Raw genomic sequence first — 13,392 nt, 5'->3', positions numbered from 1 at the left:
GTAATAATATGTAGCTATTTCATATGCAAGCATGTCAGCCAATCACAGCAGTGGCCGGTTACACTGAATCCCACAGCAGACACGCCCCTTCAAACAGAGCGTTCAAATCAGAGGCTAAAATCAGGCTAGGAAAAATGCCTTTTATTTCTAAATTATGACTATTTTTTATCTAAAAAAACATACTAACATTATAAGGGCAACACAGGAAACATTATAAAATAACAAAATAACCCCATGTCAGGGGACCTTTAAGGGGGACGTTTGTACAATTATACTAAAAGGCCTTTTACTTGTTAAAAAAGAATAAAGAATCTATCAGACGACAGAAGGCATCTTCTGAAACTTCTGAAAGTTACCATCTGTTTTTCATAGCACATTGAACCCATATTTCCAAAGATTCCTCATGATATGACCCTTTACACATAAATCACTAATTTGTGTTTTTCTGTTGTAGATTACCTTTGTGGGGGAGGAACGCTGGGTGAGCGTGAACGTGTGCGGATCATGTCTGATCGTGAACAGTGATTGGATGACATCACCTGCTCAGGTACAGACAGAGTGGAGCTCTGGAAATCCCTGCCATTGTGCCGGTAATCTGAGGCAAACACAACGGAACAGACATTAACAACTCAACTCAACATTCAGTGAAATAAAGGAGCATTATAATTAGTATTATCTAATACAATGGGATTCAGACATTTTTGGGTGTCCAAATATTTTTTTGGGGGAACTGTATTTTGTCTACTAGACAATGACACTTTATGAACATGAAAATGCAACGCCTTAAGAAGTGAACACAACCGCCTTAAGAAGTGAACACAACCGTTAAGAGTCCTGTCACAACGTCAGAGTGAAATGACGGTGAGGATTTTCCTTGTGCTGAGTTGGGAGAGACTAAAGTTCACAGTAATCTTCTCTCTGACAATATCCTTTGATTTGATTTGTTGATCAGCATGTGTGAACGCACACAAAAGCCTGGGTAGCCCACGTGCAATCAGACATCAAAAAGATCATTCCAGAGACAACAGACATCCCTCTGGAGTTTCATTTATTTAGATCAGATCAGGTTGTGAGTTCAAACAGTCAGTAAGATAAAAAAAATAAAAAAAATAATAATACTTTTGTTCAGCAAGAATGCTTTAAATGTATCAAAAGTGACAGTAAAGTCATATATAATGTTACAAAAATGTCTATTTAAAATAAATGATGCTTTTTTTAACTTTCTATTCATCAAAGAATTCATCAAATAACAATGTTTTCAACATTGATACTAATAAGAACATTTTCTTGAGCAGAAAATCAAATATTAGAATGATTTCTAAAGGATCAAGTGACACTGAAGAGAGCAGTTATGATGCTGAAAAATCAGCTTTGCCTTCACAGGAATGAATTACATTTTAAAATATATTCAAATAGAAAACAGTTATTTTAAATTGTAATACTATTTCACAATATTACTGTTTTAACTCTATTTGAAATCAATTTTATGCAGCCTTGGTGAGCATAAGAGACTTTTATAAGACTACGTTCACACTGTCAGTCTAAATCGGATTATGTGTGTATTCGTTTGGAATGTCCACACTGTGTATCGCAACTGTTCAGGTCTGATTTGTGTGTCCTGTGGCTCTTTTTCATTTTCCGGGATATCTGTGTTGGTTTCCATGGCAATGATGTTGCATTGGTAAGACTACACCAAAAACAACATGGAGGGGGTTTGCAATGCTGTCTTAGGATAAGACCATGTGTATCTGACTGCAGCGCTGGACTAATGAAGCAGCGACAGAAACGGATGCTTTTATGAACTGCTTTATTCCATGATGCTGCCGTCTCTGCCGCACAGTAGAAGAAGTAAATACTAGGGGTGGCACGGTTCACAAAACCCACGGTTAGGTTTGTATCACGGTTTTAGGGTCACGGTTTTCGGTTCTGTACGGTTCTTGTTGTTATTTTTTCTTTTAATCTTTAACACTCCAGAAATGTACTTCAGCATATGATATAAAGCTTAATTATCCACAATTTAAGATACAGTATTAACAAAAATGTTATATCATGCACAAACTGAATTTGACTTGACTTTAAGCACATTATTGGGACCATCTCCGAGGAAAGCTAGGTGAGATTTTGATACAGCAAGAGAGAAGACATTGATGACATGCTTTTCGTTTATTTGGCAAAAGAAGTATAATGTGTATCACTATCTCTACAGGAACTTATGTGCATTTTTAGCACACAAAGATTAAAATTAACTTCCATTTATCAAACTACCAACTTAAGTGTAGCTCTTACAAAAATTGTATCTTTTAAAAGAAAAAAAGAGGAACTCTTAAAACTCTCTTTTAAATAAGTCAAAATACATGAAACATAATTGCCTATAATTAGGCTGTAGCAATAGAAAAGGCCATAATCATAAAGTGAAAAATAAGTTCAACCTCAACACAAAAACAGTATCAACAATGCGTCTATTCCCTGAGAGTGAGGATACACTTTTTTCACTTGAAATTAAAGTGCAGTATTTGTAAACATATGACTGGAGTTCTTATCTAAACTAAAAGTGCCACTGTAGCTGCTATATATTTAAATATCATAACATGAAATCCCAAATGTTCCCACACACCGGACTTATACGACGCTGGCGCATCCTCCAACTCCGGTTAGCCTTCCTTATCTCTACCACTTGCCACTTCTCCGCGTGATGTGACCTGCAGCACTCCATACTCCACCTTTACTGGCTTGTTCGACTTGAACCGGTGTTCTGACGATTTGTGCTGCCTTGTCGAAAAATGCTACCGTAACGCGAATCGATCACAGAATGTCGATTAATATTATATGAAATACAATTATAATACAATTCTAAGTTATGAGTAGCTACTGTATACTGTAGACTACTGTTTTTATTTTTAAAACGGTGTGAAAATAAAAAATTATCATCAAATATTCATCTTTGACTTGTCAAAGCACACTTTTCCTTAGTAACTGAAACTTTCAGTTATTATTTTTCAGCTGGCTGACCGTACACATATTCATATGCTAGTTAGCATTTTTAAAGGGAAATTACAATATAACACATGAAAATGTACCTTTTGTTAAAAAAAACTGTGCGTCTGCACATGCGCATAACCATTAAGTAGCAAATCTCGATGGGTAGCATGAATCGTCAGAACACCGGCACTGCACAGAGCGATCGGTAATGACATCAAAGAACCGCGAGAGTGAATGAAAAGCATATGGAGCCGTCGCGCTCGCGGTACTTTGATGTCATTCACCGATCGCTCTGTGCAGCGCCGGTTCAAGTCGAACAAGCCTCGTATATGTATGTCCACACACGTCTTATTTCGCGCGAAAAGGAAACACGTCTGAGGTGGTCACATACGGGCATGAGGCTACATCGCGCATGCGTCGAACCGTGAGACACACACACGCTCCGAACCGAGACAAGCGAACCGAACGGTTCGGATGTTTTTTCATGTACCGTGCCACCCCTAGTAAATACACATCATCACTGGACAACACAGAGATGTCTCCATTATATTATTTTCTGCATGACCAGCACACTGACAACAACACAAGGCAATCTTGTTTCTGCAACGGCGACTGACGTGTTTACGTTTTATGTGGAGTGAGAAAGAGACATATATCAGAAAAGCTGTGAGAAATCAGAGTGGTCAGACTGAAATGGATTTCCAGAAATTATATTTGAATAGGATTTCAAACCATATATAAATGTAGCTTGAAACGGATTTGTAAAAATCGGATTTCATGTGACTTTTGGCATTCACACTTGCTAAATATGATCTAATTCCAATATTTGGACTGACAGTCTGAACAAGGCTTATAAGACTGACCCCCAAACTCGGTATATAATCACACTGTTGTGTCCACTTTTCACTAAAATGTGAGTGAAGTGTAAAAATAACTCTACAGTATAACTTTGTTTTATGTTTGCAATACATCTAAAAAAGTTTATAAATTAATTTGAGATATACAAGAGCACTGAATTTAATTGAAAAGTACTAAATAAAATGCTTTCAAGGACGCTCAAGTCTTCAGTTTTCTAAGTACAGTGTGGTACTAAAGCAGAGAAAGGTGACTTCGCTGTACCTGAGATAACACCAATCCCATCCTCACAGTCGTAATCAGAGAACTCGCCGTCGCTGATTCTCTGTGATCCTGCGAGAAAGAGAGAGAGAGAAGAAGGGTGGAGGAACAAATCACATAATGAAGAAAAGACCCTCTTAACGTGACCGTCTGTTGTAATCCACAGGACGGTTCACGTGAGGTTAAGTAATCTAGTTAGGGTCACAGCACAGCAAACACACATAAACTAGCATCATGTTATCAGAGATACACCAATATTGAAATAATGATATTTTCATATTTTAAAATAATAAAAAAAACTTTAACATTTCTAATTAATTATAAATGAATACTTTTTATAATTAGTTCTTATATTGTGAACTAAACATAAATTGTATTATTTTTTTATGTGGCTGATATGATGGCTGATATTATAAATATATAGGTTTGTCTAACATTTGTTTTTGTTTGTTTCACAAAAACGTCTCAGGTTACTACTGTAACCATAGTTCCCTGAGAAAGGGAACGAGACGATGCGTCACTTGACGCTTTGGGAACGCCCCCAGCGTGAATGCGTCTGAGCATCAATGTCAACTAGTCCAATGGAAAGAATGAGCGTCACGGGCGGGTGACGTCATGACCAGGAAGGCATAAGAGCACATCCGGTGAAACGCGGCATTAGCTTCAAAAAGTCGAAGCAAGCCAATCACAGGGATGCAGGAAGTATGGCAGGGTGACGCATCATCTCGTTCCCTTTCTCAGGGAACTACGGTTACAGTAGTAACCTGAGACGTTCCCTTTCGAGGGAACTCGCGATGCGTCACTTGACGCTTTGGGAACGAGAATACCCAAAACGCCAGAATTCCAAGTACCTGAGTGTCAGTCTGTTGGAACTAAGCACTAAGCACCTGAGAACCTGGGGCAGCATCCAGGTCCAAACTGTAAAACCTGACGAATGTGAGCGGTAAAGACCAGCCTGCCGCATCACAAACGTCTTGGAGAGAAACCCCAAATAACAAGGCTTTAGAGGCCGCCATACCCCTCGTTGAGTGAGCTCTGACCACCAAGGGACACGGATGGTCAGAGTACTCGTATGCAAGTGAAATAGCCTTGACTATCCACTTACTAACCGTCTGTTTAGAAGCAGGAAGACCCTTCTTAGGTGATCCAAAGCAAATAAATAACTGGTCGGACTTCCTCATTGAAGATGTCCGATAAACATAAGTATCCAGTGCTCGCACTGGACACAAGAGGTTCAGCCTTTCCTGGTCCGCAGATGTAAAAGGAGGACAGAAACCTGCAGCACAATAGGCCTCGGAATAATGGTAGGCACCTTTGGAACATATCCATGTTTCGGGTAAGAATGCCTTGGCCATCCCCGGTGCACTCAAGGCAGGTGGGGACCGAAAGGGCCTGAAGGTCTGACTCTAATAGGGACGAAATAGCTAGCAGAAAATAGTCTTAAAAGAAAGGAACTTCTCTGAGACCAAATCTAAGGGCTCGAAGGGAGCCCCAGATAGGCCTTCTAGAACTATTGCAAGGTCCCAAGCCAGCACCCTAGTGCAAGTTGCAGGCCTCAGCCTCAAAGTGCCACGAAGGAAACGAGTGATCAGGGGGTCTCGACCCAAAAATGTACTACCCACCAGGGCGTGGAAAGCCGCAATGGCCGCCACGTATACCTTAAGCGTGGAAGGACATAGACCTGATACAAAGCGTTCTTGCAGAAACTCGAATACTGTGTTTACTGAACAGTTAACCGGATCCCACTGACGCTGGTAACACCAAGAAGTGAAAAACTCTCGAAATAGTGAATATAGTTTCCTCGTAGCGGGAGCTCTGGAGCTTAGAATGGTCTCAACAACCTCGGTTGAGAGACCACTCTCTATGAGTTGGGCCCCCTCAGAGGCCAAACCCACAGTTTCCAAATCCCCTGCCAGGGGTGCAATATTGCATCCCCTGCCTGAGACGGAAGGTCTCTCCTGATCGGGACCTCCAAGGGAGGTCCGTCGAGGAGAAAAATTAGGTCCGCAAACCAAATTCAGCTCGGCCAGGGTGGTGCTACTAAATAGGCTTATTCCATCCTGGCGGAATCACTCCAGAACTCCTGGGAGCAGAGCAACAGGGGGAAATGCGTACAGACGTAGCCTCAGCCACGTCTGCACCATAGCAACCAGCCCCGAGGGGACTGGTTGAGTGAGGGATAACCAGAGTGGACAGTGCGTCGTATGCTGAGACGAGAACAAATCCACTTCTGCCTGGCCATAAAACTCCCATATTTGCTCCACCGCCTCGGGGTGGAGTCCCCTGGCCTCAGCCCCTGCCTCGACAGGGTGTCTGCTCCAATATTCTGGCCCCCCTGGAATATACACTGCCCTCAGACAGCGTAATTTCCTGAGGGACCAAAATAATAGGCCACCAACGTGTTGTCTGTGGGTCAAGAACCAGAGTTTCCTCCATATAACCAAGGCGCGGGGATACTGCCGCGTGATCTTGATCGTACGGAGTGGGTTTCCCCTCAGGGAGAACCCTCTGGTCCTGAGCCACCACTGTAAAGGTCTCACGTACAGCAGGTCAAAGGGTATCACATTGAACGCTGCTGCCCTGAGGCCTAACAGTCACTGTTTCAGAACAACACATGATGGCCCCTCAGGTCTGGGAGGAGATGTCTCAACGCATTGAAGACGACCATCATCTCTAGGCAATTCATGTGCCAAGCGAGATGATGACTCCTCCCAAGCCCTGAGCTGAGCGGCCTTCCAATACCGCTCCCCAGCCGGTGAGGGAAGCATCTGTCGAGATAGCAACTCGATGGCAAAGAGCTCCCAACACCGAACCCTGGGTTAAGAACCAGTGTTTCCTCCATTTAACCAAGGCACGAAGGCACGGCCGCGTGATCTTGATCATACGAAGTGGGTTTCCCCTCGGGGAGAACCCTCTGGTCCTGCGCCACCACTGCAAAGGTCTCATGTACAGCAGGCCAAAAGGTATCCCGTTGGACGCTACTGCCACAAGACCCAACAGTCTCTCGAACTGTTTTACAGTGCGTGACTGGCCTAGCCTCAGCTCTTTTGTGGCTGTTAGGATAGCAGCTACACGAACGGGCGACAGAGTGGCCCGCATCGTCACTGAATCCCATACCACACCAAGGAAAGTGGTTCTCTGTACTGGAGAAAGCACACTCTTCTTGGCATTGAGCCTCAACCCCAACATCTGCATATGAGCGAGAACGACACCTCGGTGCCGAACCGCTAACTGTTCTGATTCCGCTAGAATCAGCCAGTCATCTATGCAATTCAGAATGCGTATACACTGCAGCCTGGCGGGGCCAGAGCTGCGTCTATACACTTCGTGAATGTGCGGGGTGATAGAGCTAGACCGAAAGGAAGTGCCTGATACTGGTGTTCTTTGCCCCAAAGAAAACCTCAGGAACCTCCTGTGCTGAGGGAGGATGGAGATATGGAAGTATACGTCTTTTAGATCTATCGTGACAAACCAGTCCTCGGATCTGATTTGAGTCACGATCTGTTTGAGTGTCAGCATCTTGGACTTGAGTTCCAGCACCAAACACTCCAACAGACGAAGATCTAGTATGTGACGCTGCTCTCCATCCTTTTTTGGAACAATGAGATAACGACTGTAAAGACCCAACGCAATGTCGGGTGAGTACACCTGCTCTATAGCTTTCTTTGCTAACAGGGCCTTTACCCCTTGCTCCATTACCAGAGAGATTACCATTACCCATAGAGATATATTTGGCAGTAGCTTCCGCGCTGCCAGAAAATCTACCAAGGGAACCAGCCCCTCGAGGCTGGCCTCTGGTGTAATAAAGACAGCCAGTCAACCAACATACTGGCAGGAACCACCCGAACTGACTGTTTTCGAACCCCCCTCAGAGGGCGCGAGTCCGACGCAATGTCGAGTTGACGCTGCGCCAGAAGCTCGCTGGAGAACGCTGCGCCCCGAAGCACCAAGGGTGGCGGGGTTGGCAGAACGGTCCCCTGAGGGCACAGAGATGGAAAGGGCACCGTATAATGAGGTGTACACCATTCCACCCCGGTTGGGGCTGCCCTCACCGGTCTGACGCCGTGGCGCCAGACCTTTTCTTTTGAGCCGCAGCCTTCTCAGCATGAAGAACGGTCCTCGGATCCGGCTTCTGCTTTGAAGGCTTTGGCTGCTGTGTTGTGTATGAGAAACTAGCCGGCTGGAGCTGCTCACGCCCAGCAGCCCCAGTGGGTTGGACATAGCGAGGGAGAGATTATCTTGTATCTTTCTCCATGATTCCCATCAAATTGAGCCAGAGGTGTCTCTCAGTGACCACATTTCTTTGGCTGCCATCCCTGAGAGATAAATCTGAGGCCCGACGGAGTTCTCAAACCCCATCGGGCCAAACTCCCTCACTTCTGTCCAAATACCACAGCAGGTCAGCCTGATATGCTTGCAGCACTGCTATAGTGTGCAAGCAGGCTCGTGCTAGACCCACTGCCATATATGCTTTTCCCACTAGATTAAAAAATAGTTTTCTTTAATGGTTTAGTGAGAGAAGCCGACGCCTTCAGGGACGATACTGAACCGGGAGACATAGCTCGCAAGTGTCTGTTCTACCCGGGGTATTGCCCCATAGCCATACTCTCTTAACCCCCAAATATCTGAATATACATGAATGTGGGGCTAATAAATGAGTAAGGCTTTTTCCATGATCTAGACAGCTCGCTGTGCAGATTGGGAAAAATGGAAGGCCCCGTGATGGAGGTGGAAAAATAGAGGGAAGGAAACTCGTTCAATTTATTTTAAGGACGAGTGCCCCCTTATTTCTGCTGGCCATTAAATATTTAATTTATCTACAGCCTTAGTAAACACCTCCACCAGCTTATTATTATATATATATTTTTTTATATACATTCTTTATATATATACACTTTATTTTATATATAATATATAAACTATCATATATATATATATATATATAGGCTATATATAATTCTCATACGCTGGGGAAGAGATGGCAAATCCACTTCCCCCATGATTGTGTACACTTTCAATGCCCAGCACATCTACCTCCTCGGAGGTAGAGCACTGAAGCATTGATTTCTCTTCCCGGGCGGAAGAGACCGCAGCGCGGGCTTCCGAGACCGGAGAGAGAGCACTGGATCCCTCGTGGAAAGGGAGGAGATAAGATCCGCGGACCCGTCTCCAACCCCGTAACGAGATCCTATTCGCGATCCACAGGAATGCATTCTCCGCGCTGCCTCGGGAGACGCGTGTCCTGCACCCCGAGGATCGCGAGCCTGGCCACTTTCCTCGAAAAGTGACAGGCGGGAGTGGAGCATGCGAAGCGAAAGCTTCTCACAATGTTGCAATCAGCCCCCTCGGAGGCTGATACCGCATGCTCCACTCCCAAACAAACTACACAAAGCTCGTGTGTGTCCCCACCCGTTAAATAACGCGGGCAGGGAGAAGCACAGAGTTTGTAAAGTTGTTTCGCCATAACTCTTCCCAATAATATCGAACAGACAACAATAAATAGACAGAGACAGAGTAACACAGATCGCTTGCTGAGACACAGAAGCTAATGCCGCGTTTCACCGGATGTGCTCTTATGCCTTCCTGGTCATGACGTCACCCGCCCGTGACGCTCATTCTTTCCATTGGACTAGTTGACATTGATGCTCAGACGCATTCACGCTGGGGGCGTTCCCAAAGCGTCAAGTGACGCATCGCGAGTTCCCTCGAAAGGGAAATAGCTTTCAATAAAGCAAATCCTTCGCTTTTACATTTTAATTAAATTTTTAGGCATGAAAAAATGCTTTTTACTTCTGAAAGCTTTTAAGAGTGTATAAAAAAAAAACACCCGATATTCTTATATTGGATATTATTCAACCTAAACAGACTGATCATTTAGAAATGCTTATATTGGTCCATTTGTAGTTATAATTTCGAAAAGCGACATTAACGACATTAACTAACAATTACATTTGTTACAGTATTTAGTAACATTTGTTAACATTCGTTATTAGAAAAACTGTTCGATGTTAGACCCTTTTAGCTGAAGTTCATTAAATTATATTAATAGATGCAACTTTTGATTCGATTAATATATTGAGGATGACCTGAGAATATTTGACGTGAAAACTTTTTTCCATGCTAAGGCACAGCTTATGTGAAAGCAGATAACATTGATAACAGAAACATACTTTGGTTCAGACCCAAATAATACAAAATGAGTCAATGTGAGTAGAACCAAGTGTGCTATCATTTAGTTTTGAAATCAAATTAGTGAAACACAGCAAACATCAACCACAGAAAGGTTTGTGAGAGACTGGGAAAATTGTTAGCAGTCCATACATAGATCTGCTCAGGAACAGGTATTAACTGGGCTGATTTGATATTTTTTAATGGTGAAGATCAGGCCTAAAAAGGGATATAAGCTTTAAAATGAGGATTGGTGGCATGTAGCAGCAGCGATGATCATTAACTCCATGCAAGCTGTGTGGAATAGTGGGGGTTTCTGAAGAGTATGAGGCGGATTTGAGGGGAGATCACACTTTGGTCAGTGTAAAGGATAGTAATCACATTGCTGGCCAATCACATGCTAACTGGAGCAAGCAGGTCAAAGTTACCTGAGTTGTATAAATACGGGCTCTTGACTGGAAATGTGTCAGTGGTGGATAGATAGTAATATTTTTTTGAAGGAAACAAAACATGAAAACAAGAAACACATCAACAAAAACAAAAACAAACATACATAAAATGTTCTTTTGAACTTTCTACACATAAAATATTAAAGGAAAATGCATCATAGTTTCCCCAGCAATAATAAGCAAATATATAAACACAATATTTCACAATATTATTGTTTGATCAAATAAATGCAGACTTGCTGAGCATAAGAGATCGCAAACTTTTGAACGGTAGTGTGTATTTTTTCACATGTCTATGTAATATAGACAGTGCAATTCAAATTTTATTTAAACAACTGGTAAATGAAACAAAATGATATGATGAATGATTGACATAAAATGAATTCTGACAGGACTGTTCACAGAAGTCGATTTACACATCTGAAAGTGGTCTTGACTGGATTTAAATATGTGATTCAAAATCTTTTGCTGTTCACACTGTGCGGGCAAAATCAGATTGAGATCACATTCAATTGTAATGTGAAGACTTTAATTAACTATTATTAAGCAGTTTTAATTGAGTATGTTTGTGTTTATTGTAACAGTAGATGTGTGTACATACTCTGTAACCTGCGTGTTGGGCTCTCTCCATGCAGGAGACGTCTCTGCATGTAGGGTGAGGGGTTAGGCAGCGGCATAGAGGACACGTCATGTGTTTGGAGCTTATACCAATGAGGCTGATCATCCAACAGCGCTGTTTCCAGCTCTATCAGAATCTACACACACAAACACACAGGTATGAAATACAGAGCCATTTATGATGATTTATGATGTTTTGAGTTTAAACTGCACAATTGTGCAATATTTAAAGTCTAAACTTTGCCAAGAAAGTCACAAAATACTTTTTTTAAATTGATTTTAAACTAAAACTTCTATTGTCTGATATTGCTGCCACAACAGTTTTCTTGCATCATACCGAGTAAACAGTGTGAAATCTTTTATTACTACGAACGTGGCATTATAGAGACATACAGTGGGAAGGTGTTCCTCTCTCACCTCTCCCAGGAACTCGCTTTCTTCCTCTCGGACTCTGGCCTGATCCCATAGCGTGATCTCCAGCATACGTTCCCTGAACTCTCGCCTGTGCACTGGCGAGTACATGAACGTCTGGTTCCACTTGGGTTCCAGAGATTTCTTCACTGTTTTCGTTCTCCTCTTGCTTTTATCGCTGAGAAGAACAGGTGAGTTCATATTTTACTGCTGCTAATATGACTTAAACTTGAGGGGTTTTAACATTTACAGTTTCACAGACTCTCACAGAGACAGCCAATCCAAGGACCCCCTCATTGAAATTTATATATATCACACATTATTAGACTTTATTACACATTTTGATAATTTATAATTATTATTATTATTACACATAATATTATTTATCCATTCATTCATTTATTTATATTCAGATATGATTTTCATTTCAAATGGAATTTATAGTTCTCTTACGAGAGGTTCTCTCGTATTGCGTAAGTTGCTTACACTACGGGTAAAGTCATCTTTTCTCGAGATATTGAAGCCAAAAATGAACCTTAATTTTTCATATATTGTCAACGCAGTGCAGCAGCCAGCAGACCTAGAGCAGGCTATCTTGCGTGCCCATTGGCTGCCCTGCGGCAACTGCTGCAGTCTACCGTTGAGCCTCGCGCGTGACGTCGCTCCCACTACGCGTCACAGCCCGCCAGAAAGGGGGGGGTGGCTTAGCGTATAAAAGACGGGCTCGGGGGCTGCATCACTGATTTCATCATCTTCAGCGAAGCTCTTCGCATCGCTGGACTCGGAGAGAAGCCATCGGCCATTGAATATAGCGACCAGCACGCAGAGGACAGCACTGAAGAAGCCGGCCGTCTTCGCCACCTTCAGCCTTCCGTGCCTGCTACGCCATCCGGCGTCGAGTATCCTTTTTATTTACTGCTTTTCTGCTTGTGAGTGTTCGCTGCCGCGACGCTCACTCTTCTCTAAAAGAGCACGAGCGTTTTTATAAAAATGCCTCGCCTTTCCTGTGGCTCGTGCAGAGCCCCGCTCAGCGCCGGAGACCGCCACGTGATTTGCGCTCTCTGCCTGGGCCCAGACCACGCAGCCCTCGCCCTGGATTCGGGAGGCTGTGTGCATTGTGAAGCGCTTCCGCTGTCGACCCTGCGGGCTCGACTCGAAGCCTTCACCACGGCTGCTGTCACTCCACCCTCCGGACCGCGCAAGAAGAAGCGCCGTTCACAGAGGATACCGGAACCTGAGGTCACCGTGAAAGGCTCGCCAGACTTCATCCCGCCAGCCTCTCTCTCTCCTTCTCCGCCCCTCCCGGACGCGCAGCTGTCGGCTTCGGCCCGCACTGCCGCCACCTCAGGGGACGAAGCTGAAGGAATTGACCTCGGTGACAGCTGTTCCCGACTAGCTGGATGGCGCCTTGCATGGCTGACACCGCTGTCGGTGTATGAATGAGTGAGTGAATGGGTGAATGTGAGGCAAAATGTAAAGCACTTTGGTGGCCATTGGGTCTGTGAAAGCGCTATATAAATGCAGTCCATTTTACCATTTTTTTTGTTCTATCCTGGGATCGGACAGTGAGGAGTGGTCGAGTTCCCATCACTCCGCCTCCTCCTCGATCCAGGAATCCAGCAGGACTCGGGCTGGCGTGGACGCCGAGCTT

The 13,392-nt window shown here is 43.7% G+C and overlaps 1 protein-coding gene across 16 annotated transcripts in view; it reads right to left on the bottom strand.

Moving 5' to 3' along the window:
• The window catches only part of rims2b (regulating synaptic membrane exocytosis 2b), a 232,465-nt gene that overhangs the window by 66,798 nt on the left and 152,275 nt on the right, over positions 1-13,392 (bottom strand). For all 16 annotated transcript variants that reach the window (XM_056254608.1, XM_056254605.1, XM_056254609.1 and 13 more), the window contains exons 15-19: positions 11,748-11,919; positions 11,314-11,467; positions 10,692-10,718; positions 4,099-4,167; positions 460-595 (exon numbers count right to left, since the gene is read on the bottom strand). In XM_056254608.1, the coding sequence (XP_056110583.1) occupies positions 460-595; positions 4,099-4,167; positions 10,692-10,718; positions 11,314-11,467; positions 11,748-11,919 (558 nt within the window). The remainder of the gene's footprint in view (positions 1-459; positions 596-4,098; positions 4,168-10,691; positions 10,719-11,313; positions 11,468-11,747; positions 11,920-13,392) is intronic.

Source organism: Rhinichthys klamathensis, unplaced genomic scaffold (assembly GCF_029890125.1).
Source record: "Rhinichthys klamathensis goyatoka isolate OS25496 unplaced genomic scaffold, OSU_Roscu_1.1 h1tg000111l_1, whole genome shotgun sequence".
Lineage (NCBI taxonomy): Eukaryota > Metazoa > Chordata > Actinopteri > Cypriniformes > Leuciscidae > Rhinichthys > Rhinichthys klamathensis.
Note: the sequence above shows the minus strand (reverse complement) of the source record. Positions and strands in the feature narration are given on the sequence as shown.